At 38.9% G+C, this 21,581-nt stretch overlaps 1 protein-coding gene across 1 annotated transcript in view; it reads left to right on the top strand.

Moving 5' to 3' along the window:
- Positions 1 to 703: 703 nt before the first annotated feature.
- Positions 704 to 21,581, top strand: part of LOC150098838 (cytochrome c oxidase associated subunit FA4L3-like) — a 72,493-nt gene continuing 51,615 nt past the window's right edge. The window contains exons 1-2 of the mRNA XM_090405674.1: positions 704 to 940; positions 1,041 to 1,160. Coding sequence (XP_090261800.1) covers positions 1,074 to 1,160 — 87 coding nt within the window. The 5' untranslated portion in view covers positions 704 to 940; positions 1,041 to 1,073. The remainder of the gene's footprint in view (positions 941 to 1,040; positions 1,161 to 21,581) is intronic.

Here is a 21,581-nt window from a genome sequence, read left to right as displayed (position 1 = left end):
ATCCCCACTTCTCCGCCTACCAACCAACCTCTGTAATCCATAAACTCTCAATCTATCAATGTAGGGAGCATTCCTTACACCACTCACTAACTTGGTAATTCGCCTCTGAATCTTTTCTACTACTTCTTCATCTCCAAGGAATCCAGGCAACCAGACCTGAGCACAGTAATCCAGATGTGGACGTATCAACGCCTTATAAAAAGGAATAATAAATTATTTATCTCTATATGTTAGTGTGTTCTTCAATAACCAAGAAATCCTATGAGCTATCTTGGACACCTTAGCAATATTCCCTCTGAATTTCAACTCTCTATCCACTAACATCCCCAAGTCCTTAGCCTCATCAATCTCTTGGAGTAAAATTTGAAGTAATTATATTACCAAAAAATTAAATTAGTATTTCCCAATTGAGAAGTACTAGTATTTCGTAATGAGAAAACCAATGCGTATTTTCTGTATCCTATAACTGAAATCCGGATCTGCTATTTCAGTCATAATAATTATAAGGAATTATGAATAGGAAACAAAATTTTATATCTCCGACTTGATAATCCTAGCTAAGTAACGTCAGAAAATTTTAAGCAAATTAAATGATTAAAAAACAAACTAGATGTGTATTATTATTTTACACATCTAGTTTGTTGTTTTTAATCATTTAATTTTAATCATTTAATAATAATAACTGCACAAGACAATAGTTGCAGACGATCTTTGCCGATGATAGTCGAAGTAGCGTCGCGAGTGTCATAGCAACCACGTTATTCCAGAATTTTCGATATTGCGTCAGACTTGTACATACTGCAGCTTTGCTGGATGGATGTAAGATACCTGTGAAACCAGTCATACTAATTAACAGACTAAACTTCTTCCAAAAGTGAAATATAAAATCAGTCAAGATAATTAAAAATAAATGAATGAATTGCCGCTTTGATTCTTTCAGGTATGATCGAAAAAATCTTGATATCTGACTTTTTTCCCCTTTTTTTTTGTGCATGTAGTAATAATAATAATAATGTGTACAATTTTATACTTATGTATAGCATTACAGATTTCTATTACAAAGTTCAAGGATCATGTTGTTAAGCAAGCTTTTAAGGGTACAACACGATGATGTAAAATCATTCGGTTTCAATCTTAGAGCTCTAAAAAAGCATCCTGAGGTATGTGAATATTTGTTAGTTTGTATTTAAAATATATTTCATATTTTTAAAGCACTGTATATGAAGCGTAATTACCAGTTTGAATGTACTTTTTGTTTTAAAATGCAAAGTTTCAGACCCTAAGCAACAACGGGGGCGACCGAATAAATATATTAACGATTTAATAAAATTATTGTAATGAATGTAAAAGAAATTTCATCACTACATCACTTGTGTATTCATCCATGATTCGGTAATAGCGAATTAATTTTACAGTTGAATTGGAGGAGGGAAGCGGATAGAGCGCTCCCTCTATCATGTGGAATTAATGCAGTAGTATGAAATTTGGATATATTAAAAGATTAGGCATCTTCAGGTATTAGGACAGTCAAATCCAGTGGCACACCCAGAGGAGTGGGGCCCCTGGCTCCTCAAAGAAAAAGGAAAAAAAGACTAGAAAAATTTCCAAAAATCTTTTCCTAATTAAAATTAATGTTTTTTTTTTTTTATTTATGTTGTGTCGTGTCTTCTATTTCTATACTACTTATGAATTAGCGATCATTGAAGATGCTCAGTCATAGGTTGTATGCATTCTCAAATCATCTACTCAACTCCCCCCCCCTCTCAAAGATTAAATCCTGAGTGCACTACTGGTCAAATCATATCCAAAACAGCAAAATTTTATATAATTTACAGTGTTTTGAAAGTGCCATAATTAACATACTTTTAAGGCATGAATATTCTGAATTGCATTCCCGCAGCTATCTATAAAAAAATGGCAGTCAAAGCATTTAATATACTTCACAACTAAGTATAATACATATTGTAATTACCCACCTTGGCCAAGTGGATATCATATTCTTGTCTTTAACTCTCAAGAGGGTGCTGTTAATAATATCCATTTTCCAACAAATGTCCTGTGGATTTAAGTCCCACAATCTTTTATTTATGTTTGTGAATTTCTTTAGGTGGTAGATGATTTTTATTGCCAATGGAAATCATTTCTCATGTAAAGATATATATGTGTGTGTGCATGCCACCTGAGATCACCATATCTGTCTATTGGAGACCTGAAGTGGCTTCAACAAGTTCCACTTCTAGAGCATGGTTTCCAAATTATATAGCCCATAATGTACCCAAGGCACATGGTACTCATGTAGTATAGGTTTTCAACCATTTGTGGATGGGACTGACTTAAAAAAATTAATAATACCTGCAGCCTGCATGCTTAAATAATTATTTAAATTTTCATTCTATTTTCTTCTATGAACTTTAAAAAAAAAGAGTTCTAGCATGCTTTTCATGCCACTTCCATCCCAGCAGGGAATCCAGTTTTGAGATATATTATTATTATTATTATTATTATTCCAAGACCCCCACAGAGTCCAAAACTCATCTAGGAGGTCCTTTTGTCATATTGCACCTTAAACACACACTCAAATTTTCAAATTCTCTGCAGACACCACATTCTCAGGCAAGGCATTCCAATAATTCAAACTCTGCATTGAAGAAACGTGCTTCTCATTCCCTTGCTCACACCCTCCTTATACATCTTTCAGGGTTGTCCTCTGGTTCCCCCCTGATCTTTGCTGTCAAACCTCTCCAACACTGATCCTATAACAACCCCTTACTAACTTGTAGGTCTCTATCATATCTCTTTTCTTCCTCCTATCCACTAGACCAGTGCTTTCCAAACTTTTAATGTTGGTGACACACTTTTTAGACAAACATAATTTCGCGGCACAGTAATTCAGTCTGATGTGCCTCTCATGGATCACGTGGCCAGATTGGATGTAGTTTAAGTATATGCTTTTACAATTATATTATGTAAAACTGTGCGAATTTATTGTAAAGCTTTAATAATAACTAAACATAAAATAAAAGCACCAGCTCTTCATTTATTCACGTTGCAGTTAGAATAAACATCAATAATAACATTTGTTATTATTGTTATTATTGTTCCGGGCAACTCCAAGGAGTCGACAGACTCATCGAGGGAGGCCCTAACATCATGTCAAGAACGACTATTCGACATTGACGCAGTATCTATCATACCTTGCCTTGAACTCATTCACGGTCGTAGCACCCACAACAGACTCTGGAAGCTTATTCCACTCATTCACTCCTCTCCAAGTAAAAAACCCACCTCTAACTCCCTTGTCAACCACGCTCTTGCTCAACTTCCATGCATGGCCCCTAGTCCTCCCACCACCAGTCATATTTTCAAAAATATCTTCTGGATCAATCTTATAGAAACCCCTTCAGTAATTTGAATGTCTCAATCATATCACCCCTCCTTCGCATATCGTCCAATTTCTGCAACCCACAAATCTTCAACCTATTCTCATAAGGTTCATTCCACAGACCTTCTATCATCTTGGTCACTCGTCTCTGGATCGTCTCCACCTCCTCCCCATCACGAAGAAACCCTGGTGCCCATAACTTGTCACAGTGGTCCAGATGGGGTCATATCAAGGCTCAATACAGAGGAACAACAACTTGTTTGTCTCTGCATGTTAAAGTATTTTTCAGAACCCAAGTGATTTGATGAGCTGATTTAGTCACTTTTGCAATGTGTCCCCTAAACTTCAATTCCCTATCCACCAACACTCCCAAATCCCTGTCCTCATCAATCTCCTGGAGTACGGTTCCACCAATGCGATATACTGCTGCTATTCTTTTCACCCCAAAGTGCATAATCTTACACTTTGCCACATTAAATTGACATCCATTTTTCCTAACCCAGTCCTGTCCTCCAAACTATCCAAATCATCCTGTAAAATTTTGACATCCTGTGCACTCACGATTGCTCTACCCAACTTTGCATCATCGTCAGCAAACAAGTGAAAACTTCCTCTCAAATCCTTTCCTATATCATTGATGAACAAATTGAAAAGCAGTGGTCCAAGAACAGAGCCCTGCAGCACACCACTAGTCACAAGCCGTCTTTTAGACTCCACTCCTGCATAAACCACTCTCTGGTATCTCTCCTTCAACCACCCTCCTATCCATCTCACCAACCCTATATCTATCCCCATCTGCTCCAGTTTACTGATTAGGGTTCCATGTGGTATCCTGTCAAAGCCCTTGGCAAGGTCCAGTAGTATCACTGTAAACCCATTACCCCCATCCAGTTCAGCCGTCACTGTGTTATAAAACATGAGCAAGTTACTGAGGCATGATCTACCCTTCACAAAACCATGTTGTCCCCCATACAATATCCCATTTTCATCTATCCAATCCTGTATTCTTTTCTTGACTAATTTCTCTAAGACCTTGACAATGATTCTTGATATGCTAATCGGTCGGTAATTTACAACAGCAGTCTTGGAACCACCTTTTTGCAGTGGAACTATTTTCCCCTCTTTCCACCCCCCCCCCTCAGGACTAACCCAGACCCGAGACTCAAATTAAATAAAATGGTCAAGGGTACTGACAATTCTTTAGCTGCTTCTCGTATGAAACGAGCCGGTATACCATCCAATCCCACGGATGTATTGACATTGAGGTTATGCAATAGACTACTCACCTCCACTTCATTCACCACAATTCTCGTATAATCTACTGGTTTATTTGTTTCTGCAATGCCACCACCTGGATGATATATACTTGCAAAGTGCTCACTCAGTAACTCAACTATATCAACTGATTCAGTTACCTCCCTACCATCGGCATTCTTTAAAATTATTCTGCCATGTCCATTTTTCCTTTTACTTGCTACATATCTAAAAAACTGTTTAGGATTCTCTTTAGCCTGCATGGCCAATGTTCTTTCGTAATCCTTTTTTGCTTTTCTTACCACACTCGTCACCCTTCTGGCCTGTGCTTTATACCGTTCATGTGCCTGCCGGTCACCCTTCTCCTTAAATTCCCTCCTTAGTTGTTTCTTTTTTTGCAGCTCAAACTTAATGGTGTTATTCATCCATTTAACCCCTACTTGATTTATTATTCAGACTCTAGGTATACAGTCAGCCATTGCTTCATGCGAACACTTCTTAACTGCCTCCCATGCACTATCAACTTCTAGTCCTTGCAGTTGTACATGCCATGGCACTGAACCAATCAAACTCCTAAGCTTGTCATACTTTCCAGCCCGATAATTCCACATTTGCCCTGTCTTAATTGAAAATTCCACACCTTTAGCCACCTCCCAAGTCAAGACCCTATGATCACTCTCACCAATTGGTGGCAAGGTGGTCATATTTGTTACAGCCAAATCCTCAGATGTAATTTACTAGGTCAAGCACTCTCTGACCCCTAGTATTTTAATTCTATTTGCTTGTGCATACTGTCACCACCATCTTTTCCATCACCTGGTCTATAGCAGCACCTATTGTATATTTAGTTCTGTTAGCCACAATCTCACACCAAATGGCCTCAAATGTGCTCTTTTCTCTATCCTGCAATTCAACTTCTATTCTCCTTGGCTGTAGCTCATCAGCTATCATCAACAATACCCCCCCCCCATTTTATTCTCCCTGTTATTCCTGAACACACTATACCCATCACATTCAATCCCACTAGCTATATCATCTACAGTCAGCCATGATTCACTAGTACCAATAACCTGTGGTCTGGAAGTGCCAACCATGGCCAAAATCTCTTCCTTCTTGTTCCTAATACTCCTAGCATTAGTGTACATGAATTTAAGACCCCCATTAGCCCCAACCCTACCTTGATGCTTTATGTTAACTATCCCACTCTGATTTGTTGTCCTTATTCATTTGGGCATATTATATCCATTCATACATTCAACTGCCTCCCTAATGACTGTATATCTACCCCCCCCCCCTTAATAAATCTAGTTTCCCTGAATTTGCACATCCATTACATTTAGCAAAACTATAGCAAAACAAGTCTCCTTACACCATAACCATTCAAATGCAAGCCATCCATCTTATATAGATCCTTTTGCCCATCGAACTCACTCCACACATCCACAAATTCCATACCACTCGTCATACATAACCCACGCATAAAGTCATTCGCAATTATGGCCTTCCTTTTAAACATTTCACTGTCATACTGTGGCAAAAGACTAGTCATTCTAACTCTCTCACTCTTTTCTTTTGCTACCTCAAACAATTCATTCAGGTCTTCTATCATTTCCATTTTATCTCCTTTCAAATCATTCGTACCTGCCACAACAATCATTTCTTTCACCCTTTCCTTTTGCTCTCTAATAGATGCAGTTACATCCTTTATGGTCGCACCAGGTTGGTACGATTTTGTCAAATCCTCTACTAAGACACCTCGTACTAACGAGTCTCCATACAGCACTCTATCCTTCATTTTGTTCATGTTCACACTCATACGCCTATTTTTCCTGTCATACTTTTTATTATTGGTTGGGTCATTCAGTCGATTTTTGCTCATACACTCTAGCTGCTGTTTTGCCCTTTGTATCGCACCATTCAACAATGCGATCTCACTCATTGCATCTATTCTCATCTTTTTTATTCTCTTTAAAACCATTAATACTATCATTCACACTTTCTACATTCACACTCTCACAATTCTCTGGTACAACCTCGCTGGTTCTTGTCATATCCCTATTTTCCTCATTCTGAAGTTTGACAAAAATATCACACTCACGATCCGAAATACACTTCAATTCCTCATTCTCCCTACATTTTCTACACACATTCACTCCTTTATTATCATCTAACCACACTCTGACCAAACTCCGCAAAGTGTACATTTCGCAGATAGTACACTGAATCATCTCCTTTACATTACCGTTCTTGAAAGAAGATGGCAAACCATCATTACTAGCTGCCATTTTCCTTCGTACTGGAGCCATATTTACTTGTAACTTATTTTATCAAATTATAAACACCAAAAACACACAAACAGACGCACTAAGATATGCAAGGCAAACAAAACTACGCAATATTAAAGTAAATTTATCAACAATAACTGAAAATAATGCTTATCTTATCTGGAGCTTTCACGAACACTACACACTACGAATCCCTCTAGCAGTGACTTCATTTGTATGAATAAGTGGTGCGCTTTATTTTTATTGGTTGAACAATAATAAAACCGAGCGACTACTACTTGATAAAACCACAGGGATGAATTCCGCTGAATTTATTCTCCATTATTTATCGAAATATATTGATATGAAATATTCTTAATTCTTGTTGAGAGGCTTATACGCTGGTTAAACATGATAACTAATATTTAAGGAATTGACAGCGTATACTAGAAATATAAATTAAATAAACTTTAATATTACTTTCCTATATTTCGGCAAACGTCACGTTGCCATCTTCTTGGGAACTTACTACAAAGACTAATAACAGCAAATGAGACTGAAGCTAGGAAGCTAATGTTTTCCTAAAGTCCTGATGGTGCCCCCTGGCGGGCTATATTGGTAGTTCTTGGCCTTTGGGCTGAAGTTCTTCTGATAAAAGTTTCCCAAATTTGGGGCAGTCTCATGCATCCAAATTTGTTGAGGTTTGACATGTTCCTAAGGGCCGAGGCTGATTCCATGAATAGCCTTTCATACTTGAACTTGCTGCGGTGTATTACTGTGGCTTTCTTCCATCTTATTCTGTGGCGAGAATCCAGAGCGTGGTCTGCAAGCCCAGAGTGGCTGTACTGGTGAAATCGGATGTAATCCTTGTGTTCTGAGATTCTGATATTTGCTGTCCTGCTTGTTTGGCCAAAGTAGGACAATTTACAGCTGCAAGGGACCTGGTATACACCAGGTAGGTCTAGGGGAAGTGGTTGGTCTTTAGTGGAGCGGATAAGGGATGCCAGTTTTCTATGTGGTCTGTAACAAGTGGTCAAGTCATGTTTTTTAAGATTTTATTGATTTTTTCCGAGGTGCCTCGGATGTAGGGAATGGTGATGGATTTAGAGTAATCTTTTTTTGTGAAAGGGAGGGGGGTTGTGGATAACTGGGTTAAGTATTTTTTGGATTTTTTGGAGGGGGTAGCCATTGGGTGAGAAAGTGTCACGGATGTGATTTAGTTCAGTGGTTAGGGCCTGATCAAGCCCTAACCACTGAACTTGTTACAGACCACATAGAAAACTGGCATCCCTTATCTGCTCCACTAAAGACCAACCACTTCCCCTAGACCTACCTGGTGTATACCAGGTCCCTTGCAGCTGTAAATTGTCCTACTTTGGCCAAACAGGCAGGACAGCAAATATCAGAATCTCAGAACACAAGGATTACATCCGATTTCACCAGTACAGCCACTCTGGGCTTGCAGACCATGCTCTGGATACTTGCCACAGAATAAGATGGAAGAAAGCCACAGTAATACACCGCAGCAAGTTCAAGTATGAAAGGCTATTCATGGAATCAGCCTCGGCCCTTAGGAACATGTCAAACCTCAACAAATTTGGATGCATGAGACTGCCCCAAATTTGGGAAACTTTAATCAGAAGAACTTCAGCCCAAAGGCCAAGAACTACCAATATAGCCCGCCAGGGGGCACCATCAGGACTTTAGGAAAACGTTAGCTTCCTAGCTTCAGTCTCATTTGCTGTTATTAGTACTTGTGTGCACGTGTCTTTGTAGTAAGTTCCCAAGAAGATGGCAACGTGATGTTTGCCGAAATATCGGAAAGTATATATTAAAGTTTATTTAATTTATATTTCTAGTATACGCTGTCAATTCCTTAAATATTAGTTATCTTGAAATATTCTTAAAGGTTAAAAATAATTAAAAGATAGTTTTTGTATATATAATTTTGATGGCGCTAACTAAAAGTCATACCAGTACTTCGAGAAATGGATTCCGCTGTGGAAATTTTCAGTGATTATTCTGTTTAACACTTTCTTTATGTTCGCGTGACACACCTTCAAACTGCAGCTGACACACTAATGTGTCACGACACACAGTTTGGAAAGCTCTGTACTAGACTGTAAATTGCATCTTCTCAACCTTTCCTCATATTTGACATTCCAGAGATCAGAAACTACTTAGTAAGTTGTCTCTGGACCCTTTCGACATCTCTTCATCCTTTTTGAAAACCAGGTGACTAAACTTGTGCACAGGTCCATGTGTAGCCTAATCAAAGCCTTATACAATGGAACAAGAATCTCCTTACTTCTACAAATCAGTGTCCTCTGCATCATTCCCAGAATTCTTTGTGTTGCCTCACAATTTTGGCAATGTGTCCCCTGAATTTCAGATCCTTATCCACTATCCCCCCAAGATCCCTTATTTCCTCCATTTCCAACAATATATCCCCATCAAGCATAAATTCTACATCCCGTCTTTGTTTCGAAAATTTTAAAACCTTACATTTTGCAACATTGAACTTACATCCCCATTCTCATTCCCATTCACTCAATTTATTCAAGTCTTCTTGCAAGGTGACAACATCTTCTCTACTATTCATAGTTCGTCCCAACTTTGTATCTTCTGCAAAACAACTGAATATCTCCATCCAAATCTTCATATCATTAATATACAAGTTAAACAGCAATGGCCCTAAAACAGACCCCTGAGGCACACCACTAATAACTTTCCTTTTCCTGGATATCTCTTCCCAATATGCAACTTTTTGATACCTATCAGATAGTCAGTATCCATCCAATGCACTAATCTAATATCCAACCCCATCCGCTCTAGTTTGACCATCAACTTATCATGCTGTAATCTATCAAAAGCCTTAGCGAAATCTAAGTGTTCTATACTACTGTATATCCCTTTCCTCTGGTCAAGGAAGCCATCACCTTATTGTAATAAGTAAATTACTAAAACATGAACTCCCTTTAGCAAATCCATTTTGTCCATCAAAGATAAAGCCATTGTTGTCAATCCACTTCTGGATTTTTTTTCTCACCAGCTTCTCCAACAACTTAACCACAACATCTGACACACAGATAGGCCTATAATTTGATGCCAAGTTCTATCACCTCCCTTACGAAGTGGCACAATCTTGCCCTCCTTCCACTTCTTTGGAACTTGACCCAGTGCAAGACTCATATTAAAAAAAATATGTCAAGGCAGATGTCAACTCCCTGGCACATTCCTTCAGAATATGTGGTGATATATTATCAAGTTCCACAGCCTTATTAACATCAAGTTTGCTCAATTCCCAATACACCTATTGCTCACTTACAATCAGTCTCTCCTCCCCATCATCAACTGCTCTCAATCTCTCCATGATGCCACATTCACAAGAATGAAAGACCTTTATGAACTGCTCATTAAGTATCTCCACTATATCTTCTGCAGTAGTTGTCCTTATGCATCCAATACCATTTTCTTCAATCAGTGTCATCTTTACATAATCATTCTTTTTTTGCTGGCTAGATATCAAAAGAACCTAGGATTCTTTTTGGCTTCATTAGCTAACTGCTGCTCATATTTTACTTTTGCTACCCTTACTAACCAAGTCACCCTCCTTGCCTGGTCTTTGTAATCTTCATGGAATTGGTTATTACCACTTGTCTTATGCTGTCTCCATAAGACAAGTGGTAATAACCACTTATTACATATTACACATAACCACTTATTACAGAGAAAAAGGGCATTATGCTTAATCTCTCCATTCATCCATTTCACACTTACCTTATTTAACCTTCTGACCCTTGGAATACATTTAGACATTGCTTCTACTAGACAGTGCTTGAATATCCTCCAAGTTGCGTTGATCTCTTTTCCAGCTAACTCTTCATTCTCTGCTACACCTGCAAACTCTCTCCAGAGCTCTTCATAATCACCAGCCTTGTAGTTCCACATATACCCTTTTCTCACAGTGGTCCTCACACTGCTGACAACCACTTAGGTAATTATTTCATGGTCACTCTCACCAAGTGGCGGGTGATTTTGACACCTCATTTTTAATTACATCCTCTGATGAGATGATCAAATCCAAGATCCTCAATCCTCATGTGCCCTCTCTTATATACTGTCTGAAGTAATTGTTCCTCAAAAAAAACTCAAGAAACTCATTTTCTTTACTTCCAGTTGCTATCTCATCATCCCAGTCTATATTGCCAGTTGCTATCTCATCATCCCAGCCATAGTTAAAATAACCCATAATAATAACAACCCTTTTCTTATTTTCTTGGCTGATTTGATTATACATTTCATAGTCACCACCAGCCACATTACCAGGTCTATAACAACATCCAACTAAGTATTTCATTCTGTTTACCTTTATCTCACATCATGCTGCCTCAAAACCACTGGAACTATTTCCCTCTTGCATCTCTACTTTGTATGGACGTAACTCTTTCTCTATAGCACTCACCTTCCCTTTTTACCCTTTCTATCCTCACAAAACACATAATACCCTTTCAGGATGTCGTCCTCATCCAACCATGTCTCACTTATTCCAACAATTTTGGGTGAACAAACTCAATTAATGCAACCATTTCATTTGCCTTGTTTCTTACATTTCTAGCATTTGCATACATACATAGCAGCTTATTCCCGGATCTACAGCTAGTTCCACCCACACCACTTATTTGATGCGACTTCTTCATGCTTAACTCGAGCCATTTCTTTTTCTCCTTATTCATCTTCAAACCTTCTTCAGATCCAACTGTTTTTCCCTTGATCCCTTGTCATCCCCTTCCCTTTTTTGTCTACACATGCATTCATATGCCAGCCTAGTTGGCCGAGTGGTTAGTGTATCCGCTCTCCAGCCAAAAGGCTGCGGGTTCAAATCCCGCCGTGGGCATGGATGTTATGATTGTCTGTGAAAGTGCAAGTGGTGGTAGTCGGTGGTAGATGGCATTGGTGTTAGATAATGAAGGTTGGTGGAGTAGTGAGACAAAGAGTTGTAGAGTAGATGCCCTCCCTCGATTAGTCTTTGGTCTCCCTGGAAGTGTGATGTAATAATAATAATAATATCCTCTTGGAGCATCTACCTTTCTCATGCTGTGTTCCCCTGTCCACTCTGAGCCTCCCTGTTTCCCTGTCTCTCTTGCACATCTGTTCTCTCATTCTCTATATTCATGCTACTCACTTCTTCATTCACAACCATCTCTTCAATCTCTCCTGTCTTACTCTCCCATTCTTCCACATCACTTATCACTTATCCCCATTCAAATCTTCTCTAATATCGTTAACATGCAGTTTAAATAGCAATAGTCCTAAAACAGACCCCTGAGGCACACTGCTAGTGACTTTCCTTTTCTGGGATATTGCTCCCCATACACAACTTGTTGATACCTATCAGACAGCTAATCTCCAATCCAATGCACTAGTCTAATATCCAACACCATCCACTCTAGTTTGCCATTCAGTTTATCATGCAGTAATCTATCAAAAGCTTTTGCAATGTCTAAGTATACTACTTTGTATCCATCTCCCACATCCAATGCTGCTGCTGTCACCTTATTGTAATAAGTAAGTAGATTACTAAAACATGACCTCCCTTAAGCAAATTTGTGCTGTCCTTCTACAGATAACACCATTGTTGTCAACCCAATTCTGGATCCTGATTTTCATCAACCTCTCCAACACTTTAACCACAATACCTGACAAACAGATTGGCTTATAATTTGATGTTTGAATTCTGTCACATCCTTTATGATGCTGTACAATCTTGCCTTCCTTCCACTCCTTTGGAACTTGACCCAGTATAAGACTCATATTGAACAAATATGTCAAAGCAGATATCAACTGCTTGGCACATTCCTTCAAAATATGCAGTGATATATCATCAAGTCCCACAGCCTTATTAATATCAGGTTTGCTTAATAACCCCTATACCTCTTCGTCACTCATGGTCAGTCCCTCCTCATCATCCATTGCTCTCAAACTCTCCATGATGTCACATTCACAAAGATGAAAGACCTTTATGAACTACTCATTAAATATCTCAACTATATCCTCTTCAGCAGTTGTCCTTATGCAATTTTCTACAATCAATGCCATTCTACCATAGTCATTCTTTTTTTTGCTGGCTACATATCAAAATAACTCCTTAGGATTTTTTATTTTTATTTTATTTTATTTATTTATTTTTTATTTTTTGCTTCATTAGCTAACAACTGCTCATACTGAACTTTTGCTACTCTTACCAGCAAGTCATCCTCCTTGCCTATTCATTTTATTCCTCATGGAACTGATTATTATCACTCCTCTTATGTTGCCTCCATAATGCCTTTTTTCTCTGTATCATGCTTAATCTTTTCATTCATTCATTTCACACCTACGTTATTTAGCCTTCTGACCTTTGGAATACGTTTAGACATTGCTTCTACTAAATAGTTCTTAAATATTAACCAAAGGCACTGCCAATTCCCTAGTACCTTCTCAGGGGCGAATTCTCCATGCTTGCTGTGCAAGCTCATTACTTGAGAAAGAAGTAATATTTATTTGTTAATAAATGCATGCATTTATAAGCATTCCATTTAGGCTTTTATTTTTGTAGACAGAAGACGTCTTAAGCTTGTGCAGCAATAATCGAGCTTTGTGTTGTATCGGAGGCCGATGCTTGCTCGTCTAGTCAAAGCTACCTTGGCTTGCTCAGTTGTAGGAGCTTCCAAGTCCTCGCTGCAGCACTGTGATTTCATGCGCGTGCATAGCCATTTCTGCTCCCTTCACGTCCTCTTAAATACAAGCCCATATACAGTCAAAGTAGCTCTAGCCAGTGAGCTTCAGCCAGCCTTTACAAGTGTGTGTGTGTGTGTTGTAACTTTTTACAACGATGTTATTGACCAGTTCATAAAGAAGAACCGTAGGGTAGAATTTGTATTCAAGTAGCTAAATTGAAAAAGATAGAATATCATTTGTATTCTATCTTTTTCCGCTCCCTTCACGTCCTCTTAAATACAAGGCCATATGCAGTCAAAGTAGCTCTAGCCAGTGAGCTTCAGCCAGCCTTTACAAGTGTGCGTGTTGCAACTTTTTATGACGATGTTATTGACCAGTTCATAAAGAAGAACCGTAGGGTAGAATTTGTATTCAAGTAGCTAAATTGAAAAAGATAGAATATCATTTGTAAAATAAATGTACATAAATTTCTAAATATATAGTTTTAAATGGTCAGTAATTCATTATTCTGCTAATCAGACTTCAATCATACCTCTCACTCCCTGAATGATAACAAGAGCAAGCTTGAATTTCAAGACCAGCATTTGCCCCTGGGCCTTCTTGCAAAAACTTGAGCTGGTATACCATCTAATCCCATAGCAGAATTCACACCAGGGTTCGGTAATATGCTATGCACTTCTAGTTCATTTACCTCAATTTCTGTATAATTCTTTATCTCTGTCATTACTCCACCTGCATGATATACTCTTGCAAAGTGTTCACTTAGTAATTCTACTATTTTGCCTGATTCAGTTACCTCCCTACCATTGGCATTCATTAAAATCATTTTGCCGTAAACATTATTTCTTTTACTTGCAACATACCGAAAGAACTCTTTTGGATTATCTTTGGACTGCGCTGCTAATTTCCTTTCATATTCTGCTTTTGCCTTTCTTAGCACACAACACCTTTCTGGCATATGCTTTGCACATCTCATGTACCTACTAGTCACCTTTCTTTTTGAATTCCTTCCACAAATTTTTCTTTTTTTGTAATTCTAGTTTAATGATGGTATTCATTCATTTAACTCCCACTTGATTTATTCTCCTGACTCTAAGTATGCAGTCTGCTATTACTTTCTTCAAACATTCCTTTATCACTTTCCATGCTATGGAAGAATCAGTTGTCAACGATGATTATGAATTGCCACAGAGGAAAGAAATTATATGCATTTAGTCTGATAATAGTCATTGAGATATTGATTAGAAAGATATCCCCATCCTGATTCATTATATGAGATTTTATTATCATCAATTCTTTAATGCAATGGTTCCTAAACTTTTTTTTTATACATACACCAAATGAAATTGTCACCTGCTCAGTACTGTAAATTGCCATAGATTTATTAACTATATATTAATGAATGCTTCTGAAGAAAAAAACAACAACTTAGAAACAATTACTTTATTTCTTCTGGTTTCATTTTTTCAGTATAAAGTTCATCTGTTGAACTTCACATGGAAAAAAATAATGAAAGCAGCAAGCACTAATTGACTTGACATTAACTTATTTTACCTGTCAAGTTCACTTAATTATTTTAAGAGTTTATGTAACTAAGTTACTAAGCAAAACATTCCCCTGAACAAACCTGTCTTGCTTTCTCAAAAGATTTCCATTCTCATTTGGTTAGAGACAGAATGCAAACCTGAAAAGTCCAAGTTTGTATTCCATCTTTAACTGGCTTCTTTAAAACTACTACACATACAGGGTGTTCGGGATAAATTTGACAGTTTCGTAAGGAAAAAGAAAATCTTCTTTGTATCTATTAAATTTAATGAATTGACAAAAAAACATTACAGGCAGAGTTAATTACAATACTATCAACAAGATTTACTCAAAATAACCACCATTAGCATCGATCACAGCTTCAATTCTGCTTCGGAACCTCGAACAAGCTGATGCTACAGTCTCCCTGGGAAGGGCCGCAAAAACTGTTTTAATTTTATCCATTAACTGGGCTTTTGTATTACTGGAAGTGCGATTGGTGTCTTTTTCAACTGCGCCCCATACAAAATAATCCATGGGGTTAAGGTCTGGGGAGTTTGGAGGCCAAACATTTGGACTGGTGAAGTCGTAGAAATTTTCAGACAACCATTTTTGACTTTTCCCAGAGGTGTGGCAAGGGGCCGAATCCTGCTGCCATACATACGGCCTACCATTGGCTACCCTTGTTATCCAGGGCTTGACTACAGTTAGCAACTCCACGAACAAAGCCCGAATTCCAATGCCAGGGTTCTTCAACACCTGTTCCTGCAGATTTGCGAGGAATTCTGCTGTACGAACGCAATCAGATCGTCTGCTAGGGATCTTTCTTCTTGCTACATCCTCGTAGTCACCATTGCAAGTCTCTAGTTCATGCCTGATTGTTTTTACTGTATTCAGGGAGCATTGGGCAGCAGTCGTAATATCCTTATTTTGATGGCGGGCACGAATCATCATGATACAAGTTATTCTCTTCCATGATTCAGGTGGGTTCCAGCTATCCATCCTTTCTGACATCTTGTATATGAATGAAGAAGGGTCCAAACTTTTAAATGAAGAGAAGTGTGTGTTAATACATGTAACTTACGGAAAAATATAATTAATTATAAATATGTCAAATTTATCCCGAACACCCTGTATTTGCACTAGCCTATAGTTAAACACTATTCACTTGGATTCTTTTTTGTGCAATGGCACTATTTGTCCTCCTCCTCTTCTGGGTATAATATAATAAATTTAGTTTAATCCTTTATCCCAAGTGTAAGCAAACAAAGTTTGTGCCTGAAGTATCTTCAGGACTTAGGCAACTCGTGGTAAAGGTGGACCAAGCTTTCATCACTACTTGTCTTAGTATCTCCCATAATGCAAAGCACATCTCCTTGTGGGCCTGTATAATGCTGTGCATTAAGGGAAGGGCCATTACCCAGACCAGTTTCGACCTTTCTTGAGGTCTCGTCAGTGGGAGCTAGACCCAGAGGTGGTGATACTAAGGTGGAAGCAATGGAGAAGTCATATTTACCGATTGCCATACTCTTGTTGAACAACAAATTCAAGGGTACTTAAAGCTCTTTTGCACATTCCCTTGAAAACATGATGATACCCATCCATTTCCACAGCCTCATTAATATGAAGGTCATTTAATATTCTAAGCATTTCCGATTCTTGAACTGTCAGCTGTCCGTCCTTCTTCCTCTTGTTATTCAGTACTACTTCTAATCCCCCCCCCACATGAAATATTATTATTATTATTATTATTACCACGGGCTACTCCAGGAGTCCTTAGACTCATCGAGGGAGGCCCTAAACATGATGTTCACGCAGCTGTTCAACATTCTCACAGTATCTATCATACCTTGCCTTGAACTCGCTCACTGTCATAGCACAACAGACTCTGGCAGCTTATTCCACTCATTTACCACTCTGAAAGTAAAGAACCCAGCTCTAACACCCCTGCTAACCACGCTCTTGCCCAGCTTCCATGGGTGTCCCCTAGTTCTCCCACCACCAGTCCTGATCTCAAAAATATCATCTGAATTAATCCTATAGAATCCTTTTAGCAATTTGAATGTCTCAATCATGTCTCCCCTTTTCCGCCTATCAACTAGTTTCTGCAACCCACAAATCTTCAACCTGTTCTCATATGGTTCATTCCATAGACCTGCTATCATCTTAGTCACTCGCCTCTGGATCCTCTCAACCTCCTCCCCATCAAGAAGGAACCGAGGTGACCAAATCTGGGCACAGTAGTCGAGATGAGGTCTTATCAGGGCTCGGTACAGAGGTACAATAACTTGTTTTTCTCTGCTCATCAAGGTATTTTTCAACAACCAAGTGAGTTGATGAGCTGATTTAGCTACTTTCGCAATGTGCCCCCTAAACTTCATCTCCCTATCCACCAACACTCCCAAGTCCCTGGCCTCATCAATCTCTTGGAGTACAGTTCCACCAATGTGGTATACTGCTGCTAATCTTTTCACTCTGAAATGCATAACCTTACATTTTGTCACATTAAATTGACATCCATTCTCCTTAGTCCAGAACTCCAATCTATCTAAGTCATCTTGCAAGACTTTGACATCTTCTGCATTCACTATCGCCCTACCCAACTCTGCATCATCAGCGAACAAATGAACTGTCCCACTTAGACCCTTCCCTATATCGTTAATGAACAGATTAAACAGCAGTGGTCCAAGAACAGAACCCTGTGGCACACCACTAGTCACAGGCCGTTTTTTGGACTCTACTCCTGAATAAACTACTCTTTGATATCTCTCCATCAACCACCCAGCTATCCATCTCACCAACCCTATATCCATTCCCATATGTTGTAGTTTATGGATTAGAATTCCATGTGGTATCCTGTCAAACGCCTTTGCCAAGTCCAGCAGTATCACTGTAAACCCATTTCCCTTATCCAGTTCAGCCGTCACCTTGTTATAAAACTTGAGCAAGTTACTGAGGCATGATCTACCCTTCACAAAGCCATGCTGTCCTCTGTACAGTATCTCATTTTCATCAATCCATTCCTGTATTTTTCCCTTGACTACTTTCTCCAAGACCTTGACAACGACTCCTGATATGCTGATCGGTCGGTAATTTGCAACCATAGTCTTGGATCCTCCTTTATGCAGTGAAACTATTTTCCCCTCTTTCCACACCTTCGGGACTAAACCAGACCTGAGACTCAGATTAAACAACATGGTCAAGGGCACTGATAATTCATTAGCCGCTTCATGCAAGACCCGTGCCGGTATACCATCCAATCCCACAGATGTATTCACATTAAGGTTCTGTAATAGACTATTCACCTCCACTTCATTCATCACAATTCCCATATAAACTAATGTACTAACAAAATAATATACTAACAAAATACTCATCAAACATTTCCACTACATTTTCAACAGATGAGACCACATTCCATCTTCAACTAAAGTTAGTCTTCTGTATTTACCTTTTCTTCTCCTAGCAACCTAATTATAGAATTCTCTAGAGTTTGCTTGACTGCTTCAGCTAATCTCCTTTCATATGCCATTTTCTTCTTCCTCACTACACTTGTCATCTTCCTAGCCTGTGCCTTATTATTCCTCATGCCCTATTCTTTATATCTCCTCCATGACATCCTCTTTTTCAGGACCTCCTTCATAATTTCATGATTCATCATTTCATCCCACTTTATTTATCCTTTTAACCTTAGGGATGCAAGTAACTGATTTTGGGTCAATTTTTCTCCCCCTTCAGGTGATCTAGCCATGGCACATCCCCAATCTCTTTCCTTAATTTATCATAAGTTCCTGTATATAGAATTTCATGCATCTATTTAGTTCCATGAAGCATGTACCTGCCTAGTCTCTCCCCACATTAATATTGTAATGTCAGGAGTGGCTAGTTTTAATTCCACATTAAAACCACTCTCCCCATTTGGTGACATTGTTATCAGTGTATGATATGATTTTATTAACCTTTTCACTGCTAAGAATATAAAAGCTAGCTAAACTCTCCTTGCTGACTTTTTTCTTTTATATATAAATTAAAAAAATCATATAAAACTTTCAAAGACTTATTTTTCTAAAAGACTTAGAAAATGTAAGTGATAATAATCTCCCAAATGGTATTACATCAGAAGAATTAAATGAAGCATTAAAAGAATGAAAATGGAAAATCACCAGAAGATGAAATCCCAATCGAACTTGTGCATAAATTCACCAAAGATTTCTTACTTTAATAAACAAATTATATAACACATGAAGAATACCAAATGACTGGAACCATGCAACTGTGATTCCCATTTATTATTATTATTATCCAGGCCTCCATGGAGTCAAAAGACTCATCGTGGGAGGTACTTCCTAAGAAACACAAAGTCTATCAAGACTCATCGAGGGGATGCCCCCCCAAGAAACACAAAGTCTATCATACCACTCCTTAAACTCATTGACTATTCTCACTCTCACCACTCCATCAGGCAATTCATTCCATGGTTCAACCACCCTCCATGAAAAGAAACCACTCCTCACCCTCTTGCTCATAGTTTCCTTTCGTAACTTCCAGCGATGGCCTCTTGTCATCACTCCTTCCCACTGTTCAACCAAGCGAAAGAACTCCCCAGTGTCAACCTTGTAACCACCTTTCAACAGTTTAAAAGTCTCAATTGTATCACCTCTTCTTCTTCTATCCACCAAACTAACATTGTACAGTCCTGATACCATCTTTGTTATCCGCCTTTGTACCCTTTCCAGTTAATTTATCCCCTTCAAATCCTGGGGACCAAATATGTGAACAATAGTCTAAGTGTGGTCTGATAGGAATCTTATACAACGGAATGATAACCCTTTTATCTCTGCAGGTCACTGTCCTCATTATTGTAGCAATCCTCTAAGTTTTACTTTCACCACCTTCGCAGTATTATTACTATTATTACGGGCAACTCCAGGGAGTCATTGGACTCATCGAGGGAGGCCCCAAATCATATTCATCACAACTATTTGACATTCATACAGTATCTATCATACCTCGCCTTAAACTCATTCACTGTCACAGCATCCACCACAGACTCAGGGAGCGCATTCCACTCATTCACTACTCTAAAAGTAAAGAACCCAGCTCTAACACCTTTACTAACCACACTTTTGCCCAGTTTCCATGGATGTCCCCTAGTCCTCCCACAACCAGCCCTGTACTCAAAAATATCTTCTGAAATAATTTTATAGAAACCCTTCAGTAATTTGAATGTCTCAATCATATCTCCCCTCCTCCGCCTATCAACCAATTTTTGCAACCCACAAATCCTCAACCTGTTCTCATACGGTTCATTCCACAGACCTGCTATCATCTTGGTCACTCGCCTCTGGATCCTCTCCACCTCCTCCCCATCAAGAAGAAACCTAGGTGACCAAATCTGAGCACAGTAGTCTAGATGGGGTCTTATCAAGGCTCGATACAGAGGAACAATAACCTGCTTGTGTCTGCTTGTCATCGTATTCTTCAGCAACCAAGTGATTTGATGAGCTGTTTTGGCCACTTTTGCAATGTGTCCCCTAATTTCAATTCCTTATCTACCAACACTCCTAAATCTCGTGCCTCATTAATTTCCTGGAGCACGGTTCCACTAATGCAGTAAACTGCCGCCAATCTTTTCACCCCAAAATGCATAACCTTACATTTTGCCACATTAAACTGACATCCATTCTCCTTAGCCCAGACCTCCAATCTATCCAAATCATCCTGCAAAATTTTGACGTCATCTGCATTCACTATTGCCCTACCCAACTTCGCATCATCCGCAAACAAATGAACTGTTCCTCGCAGATCATTTCCTATATCATTTATGAACAAATTAAACAGCAGTGGTCCAAGAACAGATCCTTGTGGCACACCACTAGTCACAGGCCGTCTTGTGGACTCTACTCCCGAGTAAACCACTCTCTGATATCTCTCCGTCAACCACCCTCCTATCCATCTCACCAACCCTATGTCCATTCCCATAAGCTGCAATTTACTGATTAGAATTCCATGTGGAATCCTGTCAAAGGCCTTGGCAAGGTCCAGTAGAATCACCGTAAACCCATTACCCTTATCCAGTTCAGCCGTCACTGTGTTATAATACGTGAGCAAGTTACTGAGGCATGACCTACCCTTCACAAAACCATGCTGTCCCCGATACAGTATCCCATTTTCTTCTATCCAATCTTGTATTTTCCTCTTGACTATTTTCTCTAAGACCTTGACAATGATTCCTGATATGTTAATCGGTCGGTAATTTACTACAGCAGTCTTGGAACCACCTTTATGCAGTGGAACTATTTTCCCCTCTTTCCACCCGCTCGGGACTAACCCAGACCCGAGACTCAAATTAAACAAAATGGTCAAGGGTACTGACAATTCTTTAGCTGCTTCTCGTACAACACGAGCTGGTATACCATCCAATCCCACAGATGTAT

The sequence above is a fragment of the Typopeltis vanoorti genome, chromosome 15 (assembly GCF_054136105.1).
Source record: "Typopeltis vanoorti isolate ZY-2024b chromosome 15, IOZ_Tvanoo_1.0, whole genome shotgun sequence".
Lineage (NCBI taxonomy): Eukaryota > Metazoa > Arthropoda > Arachnida > Uropygi > Thelyphonidae > Typopeltis > Typopeltis vanoorti.
The sequence above is the reverse complement of the archived record's forward strand: the minus strand, read 5'-3'. Positions and strand labels throughout refer to the sequence as shown.